This window comes from Poecilia mexicana, unplaced genomic scaffold (assembly GCF_051168715.1).
Source record: "Poecilia mexicana isolate PSO_F unplaced genomic scaffold, ASM5116871v1 scaffold_12, whole genome shotgun sequence".
Lineage (NCBI taxonomy): Eukaryota > Metazoa > Chordata > Actinopteri > Cyprinodontiformes > Poeciliidae > Poecilia > Poecilia mexicana.
The window spans coordinates 20,763,358-20,784,947 of NW_028263381.1; the positions used below are offsets into that span (position 1 = coordinate 20,763,358).

Genomic DNA, 21,590 nt, shown 5'->3' on the forward strand with positions numbered 1-21,590 from the left:
ACCGTTGCTACCGGCATTTTAGCTGTGCGCTTGCCTCTTGCCGTGCTGCCTGTCATGGACTATGTACCATGTGCATTACCTTTATTAAATCCACCATTCTCTTCATAACCTGGGCATCAGCGTCATCTCCTCACCACCATCCACCACCAACTCTGACAGCTTTGATGAAAACAGCAGACGCAGAGGACCGCTGCAGCGCGCTGCCCACCGCGCCTTCTGAAAAACTTCAGTTTGAGCTCGTCTTTTATTTTCAGAGAAGGCAGAGATAGAAACAAGGGACAAGTTATCAATAAGTTCATCACACAAGGTCATCTCGTCTTTTCGCTTGGGAGCGATTTCTCCAGGTTGGAGGGCTGTTATCAGTGTGAGAAAGTTTTAAACACAGCAGTCTGAGGTTTTAACACAGACAGTGAAGGGCCAACACTTCTAAATGAAGACCACAATTATCTATGGTAATATAAGACTGCTAAGGTAAGATTAATAATCTAAAGTAATATAAATGTAAAGATTATAACACAAAAATCCTCACACTCTCCCTCATCTTTATCATTTTACATGTGTGTAACTATTAAAAGTAAAGAAAAAGAACAAAAGGAAAAAGGAAACAAACAATAAAATGCATAAAGGAAAAATATGAGATATAAAAGAAACATCAGGAAACCAAATGATATTTTTCTTTTTTTATCATTAACACCATTTGTTTTCATATTCTCAGTGTAGGAATCAATCAGCAAATGATTTAATCTGTTTATTGATTACAGAACATCGTCATATAATTGTCCTTTCAGCGCGTCTTCATCCATATTGAGCAAGTCGTCCTCACGTGTGTCAGATGTTGGTCTGACCCGCTGATAGCTGACCACAGCATGTTAAACGTCTTAAGCATCAGGCTACGAAGGCATGGAATGATGCAACTTGTGAAAAAAGGATCAGAAAACCCAGAACAGGAGCTCCAAGCTTCAACAGCTGGTTCCACCAGGATCCAGAAATGAGCCATGAAAGAAAATCTAAAGGATGTGATCCATGCGTTCCACTTTCCACGTAGTGTTTAAGTTCCTCCAGCTCATGTAGAGCGTCAGAAATATTTCCACCGGTTCCTGTTTCATCAGGAACAAACGTGCAGCTCGCTGAGCCCATGATTTTCAAACTCCTCCCCGAGAGGCTGTGAGGAAGTCCAGTACAACACGGTTCCTCAGCTCAGTCAGCTCTCTCACGGCGCCGTTGGCCAGCTCAGGCCTGCTGTTGATGGGTCGCAGTCGGCCGTACCTGTTGATCTCAATGTGGTCTCCAATCTCAGCTAACAGGCCACATATCCACACAGGAAGTAGCAGTCAGCCATCGGTGAACGGTTCATAGCTCCCCAAAGTCTCTGTGTGGCGGCTCCAGTCCAAAGTGGATTAGAATAATCCCTTTTACTCCACTTGTTGTTTCTTCCTGCTGAGAAGCTGCGCCGTGGATGGACACTCAGGCCATGGAGACACATCTGTTCCTCATCAGTGATGTTCCCTGGGTGAAGACCTGAGCTGTGTGGAGCAGAGGGCAGCTGTGCACATACAGCTGACTTGGTTCCCCTCATAAGCGGTCCTGTTCATCAGTCGGCACCACAGATTGGTGCTGTAGTCGTGTGGGTGTCTCTGAAGGGGGGACACGTCTGCTTCCTTCTTTGTCCTGCTGAAGGTGAAGGTGTGGGTCAGGGTTCCACGTCTCAGCTGGGACTGGACAATTACAACAAACGATGGTTTTTCTTCTGATGTGTCTCCGCTTCTCCTTTGTTCTTAGAGGAGCCTGAATATGAAACAAAAATAAAAAGAACGACCGCCGTCTTCTTCCCCAAACTCTGTCTCTTAATTCCTGAAATCATGAACATTTCTTTGTCCAATCATGTCCTTGTGTCCTTCTGCTGATCCCAAACAGCCACACAGCTTCCACCTCAGTGAGCAGCACCAGGTCCCACCAACTGTGGCAGCACCAAAAGGACAAATCAAAACAATTCACCAATCAATTTAAAGCTACAGATTCACATTAATACATTCACATACATTTTCCAATTTTCCTTTAACTATATATTTTGTAATGATTCGTTTGGTCTCTGATCTTCAGGATCATATTTAAAGATACGTGCACATTCAAAAAGAAATCTCAACATGTTTTTGGATTCTGCATCAAACTGATCAGTTTTCTGTTGCTGAAACATTTCACCAATTTACTAAAATCCATTTTCTGTTATTAAAATCTAATTTAACTGTTCAACTCAAAGGCAAACACACATTTTATGCCATATGAATAATCTTCAACACTTAAAAATATATATTTTAATTTCAAACAAATTCATTCAAACTAAAATAAAACAACTGTCAGCTGGTTTCCAAAACTTAGAAATAGTCTGGAACATTTTATTTATTTTTTCAGGACTGTAATTCAATAATTCTCACTGATAACATTTTTTAGGTTTACTGAACTCTGCTGAGGATCCAGGATAAATATAAACTCCAGCCAGTATCGGTTCAGTGAATCTGGTCTGGACTCTGTGGAGGAGAGTCATGGTTTCAGAGACGCTGTAGAAGGACAGAATACCTGCTGTGTGATCCAGGTACACTCCGACTCTGGAGGGAACTGGACCTGAGACGGAGGTTGAAATGTTGTTGTGTCCAAATCCATAACTGAATACAGAAGAATATAAAGCCCAAGATTTATCATTATTTCCAAAACCACATTCATTCCCACATCCTTCTCTGCTGATACTCTTGAATGCGACTGATACACAAACTGATCCTCTCCTCTCCACCTCCCAGTAACAACGTCCAGTCAGACTCTCTTTACTCAGAACCTGATAATAATCAGTGAATCTGTCTGGATGACTAGAATAAAACTGATTCTGATCCATCCATGTCACCTTCCTGTTCCCCTCTGATAGTCCCAGCTGTCTGAATGCTGTGTTTGGATCCAGAGTGATTTCACATGAATATCTTAAGAATCCAGCTCTGCTCTTTGGTTCTGGTTCTGGTTCTGACAGTAGAACATCCACCTCAGTGACCATCAGTGAGATGTTTGTCCATGAGTCTCTCAGGACGTCCTGTAGTTTGTCTCTGAGCTCTGACACAGCTGCTGTCACGTCCTCAAAGTGTCTCAGAGGACGGATGTTGATGCTGGATGAGTGTGTCGACTCACTGAGTGCTGGCAGTGAGGGGTAGTTGAGGAGAAACTGGTTGTGATCCTCTGTGTGTGAGAGCTGCTCCAGCTCAGCGTCTTTCCTCTTCAGCTCAGTGATCTCCTGCTCCAGCTTCTCCTGAACATCTTTGACTCGACTCACTTCAGTTTCCTGCTGGGATCTGATCTGCTGCTTCACCTCAGAGCTTCTTTTCCGGAGGAGACGGATCAGCTGGGTGAAGATCTTCTCACTGTCCTCCACTGTTTTATCAGCAGAGCGATTGATGGCCTCCACCTCCTGCTGAAGCAGCTTCACATCTTTCTCCTGGTCCTGGATTCTCTGCTGGATGTTTCCTCGTCTCTCCTCCAGCTCTCTCTGCCTCTCAGTCCTTTCTGCTGCAGCTGACACTGTTTCATGGTCTCTATGTTCATCCATTAAACAGATGAGGCAGATACACTTCTGATCAGTGCGGCAGAACATCTTCATCACCTCATCATGCTTACAGCAGATGTTCTCCTGGAGGTTCTTGGACGGCTCCACCAGCTTGTGTTTCTTAAATGCAGCTGAATCATAATGAGGATGAAGGTGTTTCTCACAGAAAGAGGCCAGACAGACTAAACAGGACTTGATGGCTTTCAGTTTTCTTCCAGTGCAGGAATCACAGGCCACATCTTCAGGTCCAGCATAACAGTGGTCAGCAGGAGCAGCTTGGAGTCCAGTCTTCTTCAGCTGCTCCACTAAAGCTGCTAGCATGGTGTTTTTCTTCAAAACAGGCCTTGGTATGAATGTCTCTCTGCACTGAGGGCAGCTGTGGATTCCTTTCTGATCCTCTCCATCCCAGTGACCTTTAATGCAGGTCATACAGTAGCTGTGTCCACAGGGAGTCGCCACCGGATCCGTCAGTAGATCCAGACAGATGGAACAGGAGAAAGTCTCTCGGTCGAACTGATTCTGCTCCATTTCTGCTCTCAGTCACAGTGACTGTCTGAGTTTCTCTTCCTGGTAACAGAAACTGTTTAATTGAGTCCAAGTCTCATGTTTCAGTGCAGAGAGGCTGCAGCCAATCAGGTTTAACCCACAGCTTATCTTGGTTACGCCCAGCCTCAAAGTCCAGATGTTAAAAGTCAGTAAACATGATTGTAAAGAAATATTATCAAGGAACATGATTAAATATTACCATTTATGCACATGCACTCCTTGATTTCCAGATTGTGTCTCTCACTGTGGACATGAACCTGAGGTGAAAATTTCAAACCCTCCATGATTTCTAAGTTGGAGAACTTACAAAGTCGCCGGATGTTCAAATACTTATTTTCTTCTCTGTATTGTGTAAAATTATCGTTTCTTGTTTGTTTGTTTCTCCAGATGTCTCCTGTATAACAACACATGGAAACTTTGAGGCAGTTTGCCTAAATCCAGATGTTTTGTTGGCTGCCCTCGTCAGTCTCCACCACAGAGAAAGTTCTGGTCTTCCAAGTCGGAGCCTCGTCACCAACAGGTCAGTAAAAACACCATCATGTGCACAGCTGTCAAATGTGACGTCCCACATTTTTTATAGATTTTTTATGCGTAGACGTTCTCTTTACGTAAGACAAAGTTATAATTCCTCTTTTTTTCTTACACTTTTCTATTAAGACTAATTCTTATAATGGACAAAAAAATAATCTATTATTGTTGTATTCTTGCATTATTTCAGACTCATTAACATAATAAACTAAGCCTCATGGACTTTTAGTTCTACACATTCCAGATCATGTTTGAACTGAGAAAGCCTTCTGGATGTTATGTTTTCACTACCAAGTTCTTGTTTTATTGACAATTTCCTGGATGACTGAGAGACACCAGCATGTTTTCACAGAATAATGTGTCAGAAACTTTTTCCCCCTGACCTCAATCTTCACCTCAAGACAATTACAATGAAATAAATGAAGTTATTGGTTTGAACATTTTCTGACTTCACGTCAAATGGACTAGAGAGAAGGTCATGATGAGTCTAATGCTTTTTGCCCACATGCAGAAACACACAGAGAGATGGATGTAAGAAAAGGTTGTTTATTGTAAAATCAAACAAAGATACACGGCTAGGGGGGTCAGCAGGTCGGAGTCCGGGTGCATCTGCAGACAAGGGAAGAGAGGTTAGATGGTTCCACAGGGGGTGAAAAAGGAGACTAATGGCCGTGAGCTCTGTTCTTACATGAGTAACCGATGGAGGGTGGGCAGGTCAGATATGTCTCCACAGACGATCAGCAGAGGCGTCACGAAAAAGGTTTCTTTAGGACTGGTGGACGAGAGGAAACCAACCCCAAGGGCCTCGAAGGATTCCTAAAGGAGAGTCACAAGAACTGGGTGAGACCCTGAACAAACTCGGATCAAAAAACCCAGAAGTCTTAGACCAAACACACTGAGACGCTCTGGCAGGGTAGTGTTGGCTGTCTGCTGCTGATATGCTCCTCTGGCTGACAATGATGATTCCTCTCAGGTGTTGGTAGTTGAGAGCCTGCAGGCACACCCTCCCCACCAGAGTGACCCAATGGCTCCCTCTGGTGGACTGCCGAAGAACTGAAAAGGAAGCCAACTAATCCCCCCATCCTGGAACCCAACAGAGAACATACACTGCTCAAAAAAATAAAGGGAACACTCAAATAACACATCCTAGATCTGAATGAATGAAATATTATCATTGAATACTTTGTTCTGTACAAAGTTGAATGTGCTCACAAGAAAATCACACAAAAATCATCAATGGAAATCAAATTTATTACCCAATGGAGGCCTGGATTTGGAGCCACACACAAAATTAAAGTGAAATGTTCCCTTTATTTTTTTGAGCAGTATATATTGATGATACAAAGAGACTAGAAGCTACTTTTTGTACACGTTTATTTAGAAATGCAAACAACTTCTCATGCATTCACAACTGAAGCTGGAATCTGCATTCATAGTTTTTAGAAGCTCCATTTAAAGTCGACTGAAGAGTTATGCTTTTTAAATAATGATTAATGTTAAGAATTTGATAGATCTACAAAGAAAACAATAAATACTCTATGAATGGCAATTAAATGTATTAGTAGAGAACAATTTATGTCATACAATCAAATGTTTTCTGACTTTTTGTGTTTTCAACAATTAAATTTCCAGGTCACTCATACATTTAAAAAATGTGTCCATGCCCGATCCACTTCTGCCTCATCACATCCATCTGCAAAGCCCATATAAATCCCACTTGGTTCAGGGTTTACACGTCTTATTTTATCTACTGCACACGATGGAACGACTCTCCGGATTCTTCTTCCCAACCTGCCATGCATCCACCATGTAAACTGACCATCTGCTCAGTATTAAAATAACTATAACTAAGGATCTCAACACAACATTCACTGCAGGTTAAATATTTTTAAACAGTCCTCATCATGCTGCTTACATTTTCATATCATAACGTGATAAATACTAAATAACTGATCAACGTAATCTTTCAAAACACAAAAACCGAAAAAGCTAAAACTCAAACAGTTTTGACACTTATTGTAGTAATAAATGTATTGGTGTTATCTCATTATGTATAAATGTGAAATCTTTGAATTTTGGCATTAAGGACCATGTTAATGAATATATAGTTAAAAAAATACATTAACATGTAAATAAGGAAACAAGAATTAAAACATTTAAAGTTCTTCTGTATAAGGTTATGGTTTTTAAGTATTTATTATGGTATAAGTTATATATAACTGTTTCACATATATTTTATGTTTATTTTATGTTATTTATGTTCTTTTTGGTAGGAACTTCAGGTACATAGCCTTGTACACCTGAAATATTTAAAATTATGTTACTTTAATGTTGATATACATCATAATATTCAATTCACCTTAGAAGCTACATTAGTACCTTTTATAAAATAGTTTTTAACATATTTATTAAAACTATCAACATGCCATTAGAGAATAATATGATAAACATAATCTGAAAATAATATAGATCCTCTGAACCCTCCACATGGACAGGCTCTCAGCTGTATATAAATAAATGGCTCTATCAGAAACAAGGTAGAATTAAATACAATGTTTGTAAAATTAACTCTAAATGTTATTGAATGTGTACTTCTATAAGTAGAATAAAAATTTAAATTCAAAATACTAAACAACATTTCTAAAGCTTCCACTAAAGCTATTGTGGCTTTAGTGTAATATTTTCTATTTTACCTCCAGTTCTGTGGTGTTGATGCTCTTTGTAAGACGGTCCAGGTCTTTCAAAAGCTGCTTGTCTTTCATCATGTTTCCAACATGAGCATCAGATCCTGGCCTTAGCCACAGCTTAGTCCTCTGACTTGAGTCACTCAGAAGTTCATGAGCTCATGCATGATGGTGTTTGTTCCCTGGCCAGTCGTGTCGGTTGGTGACATGGTGAATCAGTGACACCCACTTCTCCTTCAGTGTTTCTGCATTTCCCCCACAGGTTTGTGTTCTCCACCAGAAATGATTTATAATGGACCGAATCCACTCTGCAAGGTCTTCACATGACTTCCACTTTGCTGCAGCAGCCAGTTTTTTGGACACCCCTCTTGCCACATGCCAGGATCAGATTCATGGCGTTTTTTGGGATTGTTGACCCTCATATCTTTAATAATTTGCGGATGTCTGTCTGTGCAAACGGTCGTGACCTTCACTCAACAACAAATGTGCAAATAAGACCAAAATGTTGTAATCCTTCAGCGTTTCAGTGTAGAAAGTCCAGGATCCTCAGCGATTCCCTCTCAAGTTTAATCCAGATCTTCCTTTCATTTCTAAGTAAAGTGCTCCTCTAGCAACAAAACAAACAAACATGCAGCATGAGATCAGTCCCACATCGTTTTAGCTAAACAACAAACATGTTGGGGGCTGACAGGTTGGTCCCCATGCGTAGGACAGTCTCCGGCTCTTCTTCACCTTTACAGGGTTTATCCTCCCTATAGACACACTTGCATTGGCTGGCTCTGTTTCCATGCTTGTTTTATTGGCCGTCTGCTTGGACAGATGATCTCATGTCCATCATTGTCTTAGAGACATTATGTCCTGATGTCTGTGTTCATGTCTCAGGGTCAAAGGTCATCCTACATCCGTTGCCTGCACAACAGGCCCGTGCAGAGACCACTAAAGGGGCAGGTGCTCAAAAAAAGGGCTCATCTAACCGCATTCTAGGAAAGACTTGATAAATAATGATAAATTACAAAATTATGAGACATACAATATAAGCTAAGGAAAAACTCTATATGGAGCATAACACTATGCATATGTTAGATATTTTATTAGTAATTTCTTTCTGCAGGTCTACTTTGTTATAGGAAAGTTTTGCCATATTCAAACCCGCAATTTAGCAAAATATGTAAATCAGAGCCAGACCAGCAGACATATTTTGTCTTTACAGAATTACACTGTTAAAAATATAAACAAGGGCACAATGCAACCTTTTAATGAACTGTAATCTATAAAACAGAGCTTCCTGTTTGCTGCAGTGGAGATGAAGATGGTCCATTCAGGAAAGCAGAGCTGCATCAAACTTTAACGTGGAACTGCAGAAAAAAAAGCAAAAATTGAATTGTTAATGCATGTCACCATGAGAAAAGCCTACTGAGACTTACTGCCTACCAAAATGTTTACCTATATCTCTATTTGTGTCTCAGTGTATTTTTTAAGTACCTATATACATTTTCTTCAATCTTTCCTCTTCTCTTTCTTCTTCATCGTCTCATCTACTCTGTGTTGAGTGGAGGCCGATGTCTCTTATTTATTTCAGTCTCTTTTTTCCCCCCAAACTGAATCTAAGATTATTATCCAAAATCTTCTTTTCCTTCATGGTGATTTAACTGTTTAAAAACAAACTTCCAACTTTTAAGCATTCTTGCTATTTTTGTTCTCTTCTGTTCACAGCAGCAGTTTTCTGTTGGTCATGTCTCTAAAAATGTCCATAACCTCACTGTGAATGATTGGCACTTCCTTCTTAATGGCCAACAAAAGAAGGTCTGACAACCTGTCCTTCTTGCATAAGCTGCGTAGTTTTGTTTTCACTAGCTTCAGTTTTGAGAAGGAACGCTCAGCGGTTGCTGTAGACACTGGTAAGGTGGCGTATGTTTTCAATCGTCCAGCCATGTTGGGAAAAACCAGATCAGCATTGTTTTCTTTGATGACAGACAGCATTGATGACACACTGAAAGATGAAAACTCCAAATATGAATTGTGAAAAACCTTCAGCTCTGTCTTCAATTTTTCTTGGTCATCAGTTTCATAAAACTGGCAGAGCATCTTTAGAGCTTGAAGTGCTTTTGGAGGAACTGTTGCATTGGACCAGTTTTCTGGGACAGTAAGGCAGTGGAGGGCATTTAATGTTTCCCAGGTAGCATTATCTACTCCCTTAAACCGTTTCTGAAGCTCTTGTGTAATGGAGTCTACAAAAACATAACATACCTGTGGACTCCTTCAAGGTATGGAGAACATGGTCATCAGAAGCGCCTGTACCAACCGCAGTAAACTTTGCTGGCACTTTCCTCTTCCTTCTGTGTCCACTGACTTCTTCAGGGGGGTCAAGCCCCACAGCTGCAGCCTTTTCTGTGGCTTTCTTATACATTTCCTCAAATTCTTCTTCTGATCTGCAATGCTCCAGTGTCTGTAGTTCCCCTTCAACAGTTTTGTAGGCTGCAGCCAGGTCCATATCTTTCTGCTGTAACGCATCTGATGCAACTGCAGTTACTTGGAAGATGGGGCAAGTAATTTCCAGACACAAGAAGAATTCAAAATCGATGTTCTTCAAAAGGATTGCTGCATCACCTGCTGATGGATCAGGGGGGCTTTCCTGAGTCATATTCTCTAAGAACTTCATAACAGCTGGAAGGACCTTCTTGAGACTTCAGGGCTCTTTCTCGGCAGGCCCAACGAGTGTCAGACAACTGTTGCAGTTCAACTGGGCGCTGATGTGGTTGCATTCCTTTCTGAACCTCAATAAATGCAGTAGGTCTTTTTGATGAGTTCCCAATGAAAGCGTAAAGTTTTTCAAACAAGTTGAAAAATGTGACCAAGCATATATTTGATTTGGCGCTTTCAACTAACACCAGATTAAGACAGTGTGCCTGACAGTGGACATACAAAGCCCTGGGATTGTGCCTGAGGATTCTTGCCTGAAGTCCCTTGTAGTGTCCTCTCATGTTAGCTGCTCCATCGTATCCCTGACCTCTGATGTTATCCATTTTTAGATTGTTTTCCTTCGTCCAGAACCAGATTTTCAAGGGCTTCTCCACTTGTGGACTGAATGTTGCACACCTGAATAAATCACTCCTTAACCTGCATGTTGTGCACGTATCTGACCACAAATGACTCTTGTTCCATGTGTGAAACATCTGTGGTTTGGTCAATAAGAATGGAATACAGCTCACTTTCTTCTATTTCAGCTTTGATTGGACGTCTTACTGCTATACCTAAAGCTTTTATTATGTCATTTTGTGTTCTGTTTGATAGTAGTGAAACCAGTGGTCTTTTGTTACTTTCCAGTGTTTCTTTCAACCCATCAAGGTGCAATTTAATGACACTATCATACTTGCCAAATAACTCCACAAGCTCTAAAAAGTTGCCTCGATTTCGGCTTCCTGAAGTTTCATCATCTCCTCTAAATGACATGCCCTGTCTTGCCAGATAAAGTGTAATGGAAATCAACCAAGATAAAATTTCTCTGTTCCTCTGCTTTTCTTTGTCTTGTGCAGCTTGTGATTGAAGGTTACCTGTTTCCAAAACGGCCTCCAGGGATTTTTTCTGAAAAGTGTTCCACTTTACCACAGCACACATGTGGGACTCTGATCCACTGTGCTCTTTAAGTTTCTGTAATGCTTTGTTCCATCTGTTTAATCCTATTGTCTTCCATGATTTGAGGAACATGTGCTTTTCTTCATTCAAAAAAACACGACAGCTAAAACAAAACATGGAATTTAAACTGGGAGAATACTCCAGCCATGGGTTACTCTTATACCATTTACTCTGAAAAGACCTTCCTTCTTCATTTTTAGGAAATGACAGCTCTGGTTGGCAGGGTCCTTGGTTTACACAATTTTGGATAAATGCTTCATCATATTTTATGTTGAACTGCAGGACATGTGCTGGGTCATCTGGGTGTGGAAGGTCCATTAAGAATGTGAATGGCTTCTCTCTGACTTGCTGCTCTGCGTTTTCGTCCATAGTGTTTATTTCTGACTGTTGTCCCTCTCCTTGCCTGTCTTCCTGTGTTGCTGACTGCATTTTTGTCTCCTCCTCTGATCTATCACTTTCCTTCTGTCCATCTGGGAGCAAGAAACAAACTAATCATTATTCTACACCTAGATTTAGTACATCTTAGCATAAGAAAAACACAACAGATGCCCTGTAATATTAAATATGTTGTTCACTACCAAAAACTACATGTTGATAATGGTAAGAACATTATTTTTTTTTGTTCTTACCTGCGGTACTCGTTCTGACCCAGTCGGTCAACAATCCACTACCTTTTGCTGCTTCTATCAATTCCTTTCTTTTTGTTTCTGACGTCTTTCTTTACGTGGCATCTTTGAACTGAAAAAAGCAAAACATAATGAATTATGATAAGAACACTGTATTAACCACACTACCAATTCTTTACCCTTGTGTTTAAACCAATATGTTTTTCAGTCCTCAGCACAACATAATATTAATTTCAGAGAAAAGGAGGCCTCTGCTATGGAGCTCAATATGTTTCACAATTATTCTATTAAAAAAAACTAACCTCAATTAAATAAAATACAATTGTGATCAACACATTTTGAATTGAAACAATTTTTAAACAAAAGTTTTGCTTAAAATCTTTTTTTTTATTAAAATCAGAGATTTATGTCTCAAAGTGAGAAAAGTTATTTTCCAAACAAACTTAGTTGCGCTCGTCATAAATATTTTCTTGCTATTCTAAGTTTGTGTTTGTGATTCAAAGTTTTGCTTGCTTCTCACATGACGTCATGGGCAGGGCCGAAAATTGCAACCAAAGACTTCTGATGTGTGCAAATAAAAGTTTATGTTTTGCAAATAACTTTTTAAGTTCACGAGACAAAAATTAGTTATTTAATTAAATATTTTTAAATAAAAATTTTGTTTAAAAAAATAAATCATTATAATTCAAACAGTTTTGAAAGTGCTATTCTCCTTCAAGATACATTTACCTAATGCCAGAATAAATGCAATGTACATTATGCAGCAAAGGAAATTAGATAATCGGACATATATCCATTATGGAGATGATCGGTTTGGATCATCGATGTGGCCCCATCAGCAATAATGAAGAATGACTGATATCATTAGCGATACAGGGAAGAAGCTTTTTAGTTATCTTGCTTTGCTAGCAAACTCGTTAGCTAGCAGCTAGCTAATAGGACAACAACAACAGCCTAATGTCTGTATGATAAAATACTGAGTCGATAGATAAGAACAGTTTTTCCTCACTTTTCCTTCCTTCCTCCTCCTCGTTGAGCTCCGCAGTAGCTACCTGGTCTCACTGACTGAGCGGGAGGCAGCTGCGTCATGCGTCACGGACAAAAGGTCAAAGGTTACAAGGTGAACGGTGGCTTATTATGTTGTTTTTCTTGAAATTTAAACAACAACAACAACAAAAAATAATTTTAGTACATGTCAGAGGAGGGCTTGGGAAATAATAATAATAACTTTAAAAAAATAAAAAATTGACCAATAGGGCACTTGGGGGCAAGGAGCAAAAAGGGCAGGTGCTCAAGCCCCCCCAGCCCCCCTGCCTGCTGCACAACCTTTTCTTCCAACAGTTTAAGTTGCTCAACAATCTGTTTTGTTAAGAAAATAAATTTAAAATAAGCTAGTTTTAAAACGTAACATGTCTTGATTCAAATAGCCTAATTGTGGTTTTAAAATCAGTGACGTATTCTGGCCTATTGACCTTTAATTTACCTGTAGTTACAGCAGATGGTCTGCTAGGATCGTTTGAACTGCCTTTTGTCTGTGTGGGAAAACGATACAGTAGAAGTTGTAGCTTTTCACACTCATCTGTGAAAAGCCGTAAACACAGCAGGAGTTCCTGGCTTTAGAGAGGGTCAGAGACAGCTCCTGGTTGGAGGAGCAAAGATACGCCTCATTTGAATAAATTAAAGATAAGAATACGCCTTCACTATAAAACTTTCTACACAGAAGTAACAAATTAGATTTGCTCTTGCAATTCTCCAAAGACGTCTTTGCTTTTCTTTCTTTCTTCTTCTTTCCATTTATGTCAGGTAAATGAACGTCTCTGTTGTTCTGCAGTTTCTGTTGTAATTCTATGCGTTGTCTTCTATTGGATTAAACTGCAATTCTGTGACGTCTGCACTCATTGTGGTTTTGTGTGGCTACATGTAGCCGCCGCGAGAGGACCCGGGATCATAAAGGAAGAGAGAGAGAGAGCCAAACTTTTTCCAAAATGAATTAATTCATAAAAATCTTCCTTAACAGTTTCCATATCAGCAAACTCTGAGGCGTTGGTCATCTCTCCTCTCTTTTTAGTTCCACCTTTCACCTACCATCTATCTTCAACACAACATCAGTGATCTTTAACTTCAGTTAAACCTTTTACATCATTTCAAGATCAATGTCTAAATCACATCTATAACTTCTTTAGCTTCTCTGATTTAGTATAACATTATGATAACCATAACTCATTAGTTACTCTTATTATAATCACAGTTTGAGTTATTACAGGCGTCATTCTGAGAAGAAACCAAGAATCATCAATTATTCTAATTATTTGATACCAAAGTTACAGTTACTTGTTTTACTTGTAAGTATTCTTATAAATAAAACAATATTAATATAAGTACTTTACTTTATTAGGAAATTTTCAGCATTTCTCTGTAATCAAGTTTCTTTATTGAAGACGAACAACAGACATTTATTTCTGATCTAAATCTAAAATATGAGAAGAAAACAGCATCAGTTCTGATTTGATGTTTCAGGTTTTCTGGATCACAACATAGAAAACAGAATCAAGTTCAGATCACTTTGATCTAAACTGATTTAACAACAAATAAAACATGGAAATACATGGATAAAAAAGTTAAAGGAAAACCATCAGAGTCCAGAGAAGTTTAGATTTTCATGAAATATTTCTGTCATCAGAATGAAAGAAATCATCAGCAGTGATTTCCTTTATGGCTCCTGTAACACAAAGAACTAAACCGGAAAAATAAAGAAGATCAGAACAGCAGAGACACCAGAACCATGAACCCTGATCAACAACCTGAGAGACAAGAGGAAATCTATCTGGGTTTACTGAACTCTGCTGAGGATCCAGGATAAACCAAAACTCCAGCCAGTATCGGTTCAGTGAATCTGGTCTGGACTCTGTGGAGGAGAGTCATGGTTTCAGAGACGCTGTAGAAGGACAGAATACCTGCTGTGTGATCCAGGTACACTCCGACTCTGGAGGGAACTGGACCTGAGATGGAGGTCCAGATTCTGTTGTGTCTAAATTCACTTTTGCTTTGAGAACAATATAATGCCCAAGATTTGTCATTATTTCCAAAACCACATTCATTCCCCCATCCTGCTCTGCTGATACTCTTGTATGCGACTGATACATAAACTTCCCCTCTCCTCTCCACCTCCCAGTAACAACGTCCAGTCAGACTCTCTCTACTCAGAACCTGGGCATAATTAGTGAATCTGTCTGAATGACTAGAATAAGACTGATTTTTATCCGTCTTTGTCACCTTCCTGTTCCCCTCTGATAGTGCCAGCCATCTGTATGCTGTGTTTGGATCCAGAGTGATTTCACATGAATATCTTAAGAATCCAGCTCTGCTCTTTGGTTCTGGTCCTGATTCTGGTTCTGCCAGTAGAACATCCACCTCAGTGACCTTCAGTGAGATGTTTGTCCATGAGTCTCTCAGGACGTCCTGTAGTTTGTCTCTGAGCTCTGACACAGCTGCTGTCACGTCCTCAAAGTGTCTCAGAGGACGGATGTTGATGCTGGATGAGTGTGTCGACTCACTGAGTGCTGGCAGTGAGGGGTAGTTGAGGAGAAACTGGTTGTGATCCTCTGTGTGTGAGAGCTGCTCCAGCTCAGCGTCTTTCCTCTTCAGCTCAGTGATCTCCTGCTCCAGCTTCTCCTGAACATCTTTGACTCGACTCACTTCAGTTTCCTGCTGGGATCTGATCTGCTGCTTCACCTCAGAGCTTCTTTTCTGGAGGAGACGGATCAGCTGGGTGAAGATCTTCTCACTGTCCTCCACTGTTTTATCAGCAGAGCGATTGATGGCCTCCACCTCCTGCTGAAGCAGCTTCACATCTTTCTCCTGGTCCTGGATTCTCTGCTGGATGTTTCCTCGTCTCTCCTCCAGCTCTCTCTGCCTCTCAGTCCTTTCTGCTGCAGCTGACACTGTTTCATGGCCTTTATGTTCATCCATTAAACAGATGAGACAGATACACTTCTGATCAGTGCGGCAGAACATCTTCATCACCTCATCATGCTTAGAGCAGATGTTCTCCTGGAGGTTCTTGGACGGCTCCACCAGCTTGTGTTTCTTAAATGCAGCTGAATCATAATGAGGCTGAAGGTGTTTCTCACAGAAAGAGGCCAGACAGACTAAACAGGACTTGATGGCTCTCAGTTTTCTTCCAGTGCAGGAATCACAGGCCACATCTTCAGGTCCAGCATAACAGTGGTCAGCAGGAGCAGCTTGGAGTCCAGACTTCTTCAGCTGCTCCACTAAAGCTGCTAGCATGGTGTGTTTCTTCAAAACAGGCCTTGGTATGAATGTCTCCCTGCACTGAGGGCAGCTGTGGATTCGTTTCTGATCCTCTTCATCCCAGTGACCTTTAATGCAGGTCATACAGTAGCTGTGTCCACAGGGAGTCGTCACCGGATCCGTCAGTAGATCCAGACAGATGGAACAGGAGAAAGTCTCTCGGTCGAACTGATTCTGCTCCATTTCTGCTCTCAGTCACAGTGACTGTCTGAGTTTCACTTCCTCAAAACAGAAACTGGTTTGTCCTGATTTATGACTCATGTTTCAGTGCAGAGAGGCTGCAGCCAATCAGGTTTTACCCTCAGCTTATCTTGGTTACACCCAGCCTCAAAGTTCAGATCTTAAAAATCAGTAAGCATGATTGTAAAGAAATATTAAAGAATATGATTAATTATTACCATTCATAACAACACATTTACTCCTGGATTTCCAGATTTTTTTAGATTGTGTCTCTCACTGTGGACATGAACCTGAGGTGAAAATTTCAAACCCTCCATGATTTCTAAGTGGGAGAATTTGTAAAGACGCAGGAAGTTCAAATACTTATTTTCCTCTCAGTTCTGAAAAAGTATAGTTTAAAGTCTGATCATTCTAGCAGCTAATTGTAACTGAACTGTCCAATGTATTTACTTGGTGCAAAATATTGTTTTTATCTTGCATTGTTTCAAAATTAGCTTCATGTAACACCACGGCTTAAATACAATATCTTAATTTAGTGTAGTTAATTATTTTTAAGTCTTTCATACTGCTGTTAATTGATGTATTAGTTGATTGGACAGCAACTATTGGTCACTATGTGATGCATTGAGTCCAGAAATCCTTTCTATTCCAACGCAGGACGAGCAGAAATCTGTCACTAAAATACTTGTAGCGCCATCATTTGTAATTAGACATTTCTATTAAATACGACTTGAAATAAAGATGAGAAAACTGATGTTTCAAGGGCGGATCTACTGGGGTGGCAGCTCCGACTCTTTGGCAAATCGGACATTAAGCGCATGAAACTCTTTTTTCCGACAACATTGAATGCAACACAATGTAACCTGACACCCACTGCAGAGACCATTAAAGGGGCAGGTGCTCAAAAAAAGAGGCTCATCTAACCGCATTTTAGGGCAGAATATTAACAAAGCCTCTCAGCTTTCAGAGTTTAATAAACAATATAAATTACAAAATTGTGAGATATACAATCAAAGCTAAGGAAAATCTCTAAAAAGAGCAAAGAACTATGCATATGTTAGATATTTTTTTAGTAATTTCTTTCTGCAGGTCTATTTTGTTATAGGAAAGTATTGCAATATTCAAACCCGCAATTTAGCAAGAAATGTAAATCAGAGCATATTTAGTCTTTAAAGAATTGCATTATTAAAAATATAAACAAGGGCACAATGCAACCTTTTAATGAACTGTAATCTATAAAAACAGAGCTGCCTGTTTGCTGCAGTGGAGATGAAGATGGTCCATTCAGGAAAGCAGAGCTGCATCAAACTAACGTGGAACTGCAGAAAAAAAAGCAAAAATTGAATTGTTAATGCATGTCACCATGAGAAAAGCCTACTGAGTTTAGCTTAAAAAACAGTTTTCAAAATTAAAATCACAATTTTGTCTCATGAAGTGAAAGAATTATTTGCAAAACAAACTTATTTGTGTATGTCAGAAATATTTTCTTGCTATTCTAAGTTTTTGTTTGACTCAAAGTTTTGCTTGTGATTCTCACATGACGTCGTGGGCGGGGCCTAAAATCACAACAAACGATTTCTGATGTGTGCAAATAAAAGTTTGTTTGGCAAATAACCAAGTTCACGAGACAAAAAATGAGTTATTTAAAAAAAAAGTTTTTGTTTTTTTTTTATTTGCAAGTTCACACAAATACTGATCAGAGTAAGTTTAATGGAGGTTCTTTCCAAAAATCAAATCTGATTGTGCTCCAGAGAACGGGTCGGTCAGCTCGGGTTTGTCTCTCGGATGGTGGTAGCGCGGAGGGGAAAGGCTGGGATCCGGGAGCGAACTGCAGACCAAAGATGGAGTGGAGAGGAGAGCGGCAGGCGGAGATGTTCGGTGTTGGCAGGAAGCGATCTTAATGTCCGGACTTGGTTCCGACAGCTCGTCGGGTTCTGAGGGAAGACAGAACATTACTCAAGTCTCTTAAAACATCCATAACATAATCTTTGGTTTGACTCTGACCAACAAGTGGGGCCATGGAGCGATGAGTGACCGCTCCACTGCTTCTTAATCCACCAGCCAATTACTCGGAATCAGCTGCCGGTGCGCCAGCCTGTCACAAGTCCACCTCGCTGCAGCAAACAAAGGGGCGGGACGGACCGCTGTCAGTCCCATACCTCATTTGGAAATGGGACCATTGCACTCCGGAAGCGAAGGGGGCGCTATTTCCTGTATTACCGCGGTCTCCCGTTTTTATTTTCTTTTTAAATCTGTGATACATCTTCACCTTTAGGAAGGAGTTTCACTCTCAGCATGTATTTGAACTTCAATCTTTTATTTACTTAAGCGCAGCTCACAGTTTTTAACAAATTCTGTAGTTTTCGGTGTACTTCTATATCTGCTCCTTGTGTGATGATGCCATGGATTATAGGGTTTTACGTCACATCTGAAAATGGATTGGGTACTTTCTTAAACATGATCAATTTTAACAAAAATAGTAAAAGATTAAGGCACCTAAAAATTCATACTTTTTAGGTCCTTAAAAGTATGCCTAAAATTTACATGAAAAGTACCTTAAAGGAGCCTAAAAGACAGACCTCTGCATATGCATTAGTTTAATTTTGTAACCAGGTTGCTGCGTGTTGCAGATTTCTGCTCAGGTCCCTCTTGAAAATGAGATGTGGATCTCAACAGGGTTCACCTGGTTAAATAAAGAAAATTAAGGTATACTTTAAGTGAATTTTAAAAAATACATTTTGAGCGTATAATTTAATATACATAAAATATATTTTAAATATACTGGAGCAAGTTTATGTTTACACTTGGGCAAAAATATATTTTCCATCCATCCGTTTTCTTTACACCCTTGTCCCTTTGTGGGGTCAGGAGGGTTGCTGGTGCCTCTCCAGCCAACCATGCATACACTCACTCACACCTAGAGACAATTTAGAGAAACCAATTGACCTGACAGTCATGTTTTTGGACTGTGGGAGGAAGCTGGAGTACCTGGAGAAAACCCACACATGCACTCCATGCAGAAAGACCAGGGCCCAGAATAGAACCCAGAACCTTCTTGCTGCAAGGAAACAGCTCTACCAACTGTGCAGCTCCAAATGTATATTTTGTTCACTTAAAGTATACTTTTATTTAATATATTTATTAAAAGTGTATTTTGGTACAATTATGTTTAAAGTTCTAATTTCAAAATTGGTACACAGATACTTTTAGTATACTTCAGATATATTTATAGGTAGTACACTTAATACTTAAAATGTACTTTCACAAATGTAAGTATGTTTGAAATATACTAAAGTAAACTTTTTTTCATCTGGGAATATTGAGCATTTTTTCACACCTTCGCATTTCATCCAGGATTCTTTGATTGTTTTTGTGTTTCTCTGCAATCCGTCATGATGGTTCGGTTCTTTTAACCCACATACACAGAACAACTCTGGAGACAAGAGCAAGTAAAAAGGTTTATTACAAAACCAGGTCCAACAGAAGGTTCTGAGGGGATGGATCTGGACCTGGTCAATGGATCTCTGAACACAAAGAGGACGGGGAAGGTGAGTTCAGGTGCTGTGGGAATTTGCGGCCTTGAAGGAACTACAGTCTTACTTGTAGATGGATGAACTGGACCGGGGGGAGGCTACGGTGGTTCCGGGGCTGGAGGTGAGGAGAGGCGGAGGCTGAGTGGAGGAACTTGTTCTCCTTGGATCCAGGAGGGAGCTGCCGACCGGGAGCTTTGATGAAGGTTCGTAACAGCGAGGAGGTTCTGGAACTGGGCCGCCAATGGGTCATCTCCACGGGGCCTCGGGGGTTCGGACCAGGCTGCCGATAATCCTGGCAGAACAGGAGCCAAAGCTTCACGGAGGAACAACCATTCCTGGCTAACACTCTGGCCTTGGAGTGTCGGCTGCTCCCTCCAGATAAACTCCTCCAAACGACGGTAAGTGGCAGCAGGTGTGCAGGTAGGGAGCCACAGGTGGCCCCTCCAGGAACAGCCCCAGGACGCCCTCTGGTGGAGAAAACTGGAAAACACCAGCCAGCCTTCCCCACATCCCAACACGATCAACATCACAGATTTTGTGGTGCTAATTTAGAAATATCTGTAAGGAATTTTATATTTGCGCTAATATATGATGTTAAATGTGACCTTTTATTCATCAAGTTATAGTCATGGACTAAAACTTGACATCCAGTAAGGCTGAGACAGCAGTCACTTGAACCCAAATGTTTTTAGATCATTTTGAGAAAAAATGTTGATACACTCTGAAAAAATGTGGGGATCTGTTGATTTTTGTGTGAATTTTGCAGTTTGTGAAAAACTGTGAGGGCCTATTGCTATAATTTGGAGTCCAGCTGACACGGCGGCTCCCGGAGCCTCGTGATTTAGAAACCGAGGTTTTACAGAGTTTCAAACTTTTCTTCACACCAGCAGCCCTGTTGAGTCCACTTTCATCAAACTTTGTCTCTTTTGCCTAGAAAGTATTTTTGCTTGGGGAGGTTTTGTGCAGTCAAACCCTGATACACCTACAAACCTGGTTCTCGGTTCGGTTGAAGAGAAATCTGCTGTGGTTTGAATGCATATGTGAACAGCAGGCGGACCAGAGAGCACTGCAGAAGCAGGAGACGGACAAGCAGAAAATAAGAACACAAGTAAATAGAGAAAAAAATAAATAAATATTACACAAAAACATGATCAATTACATTCCTCATCAAACACATGAACAGATACTGACACCAGAAACCAAATAACAGAGCAATAAAGTAAGACAAGCTTTTTATTTAAGTTTCCAGAACTCAGCAGATTCTCCAAGCCAAACTCCAGCCAGTAGCAGTTCAGTGGATCTGGACTCTGGAGGAGAGTCGTGGTTTCAGAGATGCTGTAGAAGGACAGAATACCTGCTGTGTGATCCAGGACTCTGGAGGGAACTGGACCTGTGATGGAGGTTGAAATGCTGTTGCCAAAATATACTAATGTTTTGGTAACACTGGAACAGGGGCGCTGCCCTGACAATGTTATTGGCCCCACACCATGCAGGCAGCTGCTGATACAATTTCCTGAGTCTCTGATTATCAAAAGCTTAACGATTTCAAAAGCTTCCAACTGCCTTGCTTTCTTTAGTCCAACACTGATAACTAGTACAATATTTACTGCTTGTGAATTATACATGCAAGACTAAAATTGCATACAGTATGCAAATAGTTTGCTTACATTTTTCTTACTTTTAGCTTCTTGGAATGTGTCCCCACCAGCAACAGCCATAGGCAATATGCAAAATACACATAAAGTAATCCAGACTTCCCAAAAATGCTATATAGTTGCGTTTTGTTCAAGCTGCAAGATATAACTTTTAATAAAAATGTTTTCTACGTCATGACAGTTTGAGACGGATAAATTGTGAAAAGGATCAAACTCCTCCACCTCCTCCCTGAGATGCTCTGGCTGGCTAAAGATTGTGTTTTACAGCACTAAAACCCACCTCCTGCTTCTCCTGATTGGTTGTTTTTAGAGAG

The 21,590-nt window shown here is 40.4% G+C and overlaps 2 protein-coding genes and 3 long non-coding RNA genes across 5 annotated transcripts; all 5 read right to left on the reverse strand.

Moving 5' to 3' along the window:
- Positions 1 to 2,456: 2,456 nt before the first annotated feature.
- LOC148156042 (tripartite motif-containing protein 16-like) lies at positions 2,457 to 4,170 on the reverse strand. Its single transcript, XM_088011086.1, has 2 exons — positions 2,727 to 4,170; positions 2,457 to 2,641 (listed from the first exon to the last, which is right to left on the reverse strand). Exons 1-2 carry the CDS (start codon positions 4,106 to 4,108, stop codon positions 2,539 to 2,541), a joined length of 1,485 nt encoding a protein of 494 aa, XP_087867212.1. The 5' UTR covers positions 4,109 to 4,170; the 3' UTR covers positions 2,457 to 2,538.
- A 7,495-nt stretch (positions 4,171 to 11,665) lies between these two features.
- LOC148156043 (uncharacterized) lies at positions 11,666 to 12,790 on the reverse strand. Its single transcript, XR_015764901.1, has 2 exons — positions 12,607 to 12,790; positions 11,666 to 11,709 (listed from the first exon to the last, which is right to left on the reverse strand). It is a non-coding gene; the product is annotated as an uncharacterized LOC148156043 (long non-coding RNA).
- Positions 12,791 to 14,005: 1,215 nt separating this feature from the next.
- LOC148156044 (tripartite motif-containing protein 16-like) lies at positions 14,006 to 16,149 on the reverse strand. Its single transcript, XM_088011078.1, has 2 exons — positions 14,704 to 16,149; positions 14,006 to 14,618 (listed from the first exon to the last, which is right to left on the reverse strand). Exons 1-2 carry the CDS (start codon positions 16,089 to 16,091, stop codon positions 14,516 to 14,518), a joined length of 1,491 nt encoding a protein of 496 aa, XP_087867204.1. The 5' UTR covers positions 16,092 to 16,149; the 3' UTR covers positions 14,006 to 14,515.
- Positions 16,150 to 17,016: 867 nt separating this feature from the next.
- Positions 17,017 to 18,457, reverse strand: LOC148156045 (uncharacterized). Its single transcript, XR_015764900.1, has 2 exons — positions 18,093 to 18,457; positions 17,017 to 18,022 (listed from the first exon to the last, which is right to left on the reverse strand). It is a non-coding gene; the product is annotated as an uncharacterized LOC148156045 (long non-coding RNA).
- A 1,076-nt stretch (positions 18,458 to 19,533) lies between these two features.
- LOC106912667 (uncharacterized) lies at positions 19,534 to 20,681 on the reverse strand. The gene is made up of 2 exons (XR_001416986.2): positions 19,689 to 20,681; positions 19,534 to 19,612 (listed from the first exon to the last, which is right to left on the reverse strand). It is a non-coding gene; the product is annotated as an uncharacterized LOC106912667 (long non-coding RNA).
- Positions 20,682 to 21,590: the final 909 nt, after the last annotated feature.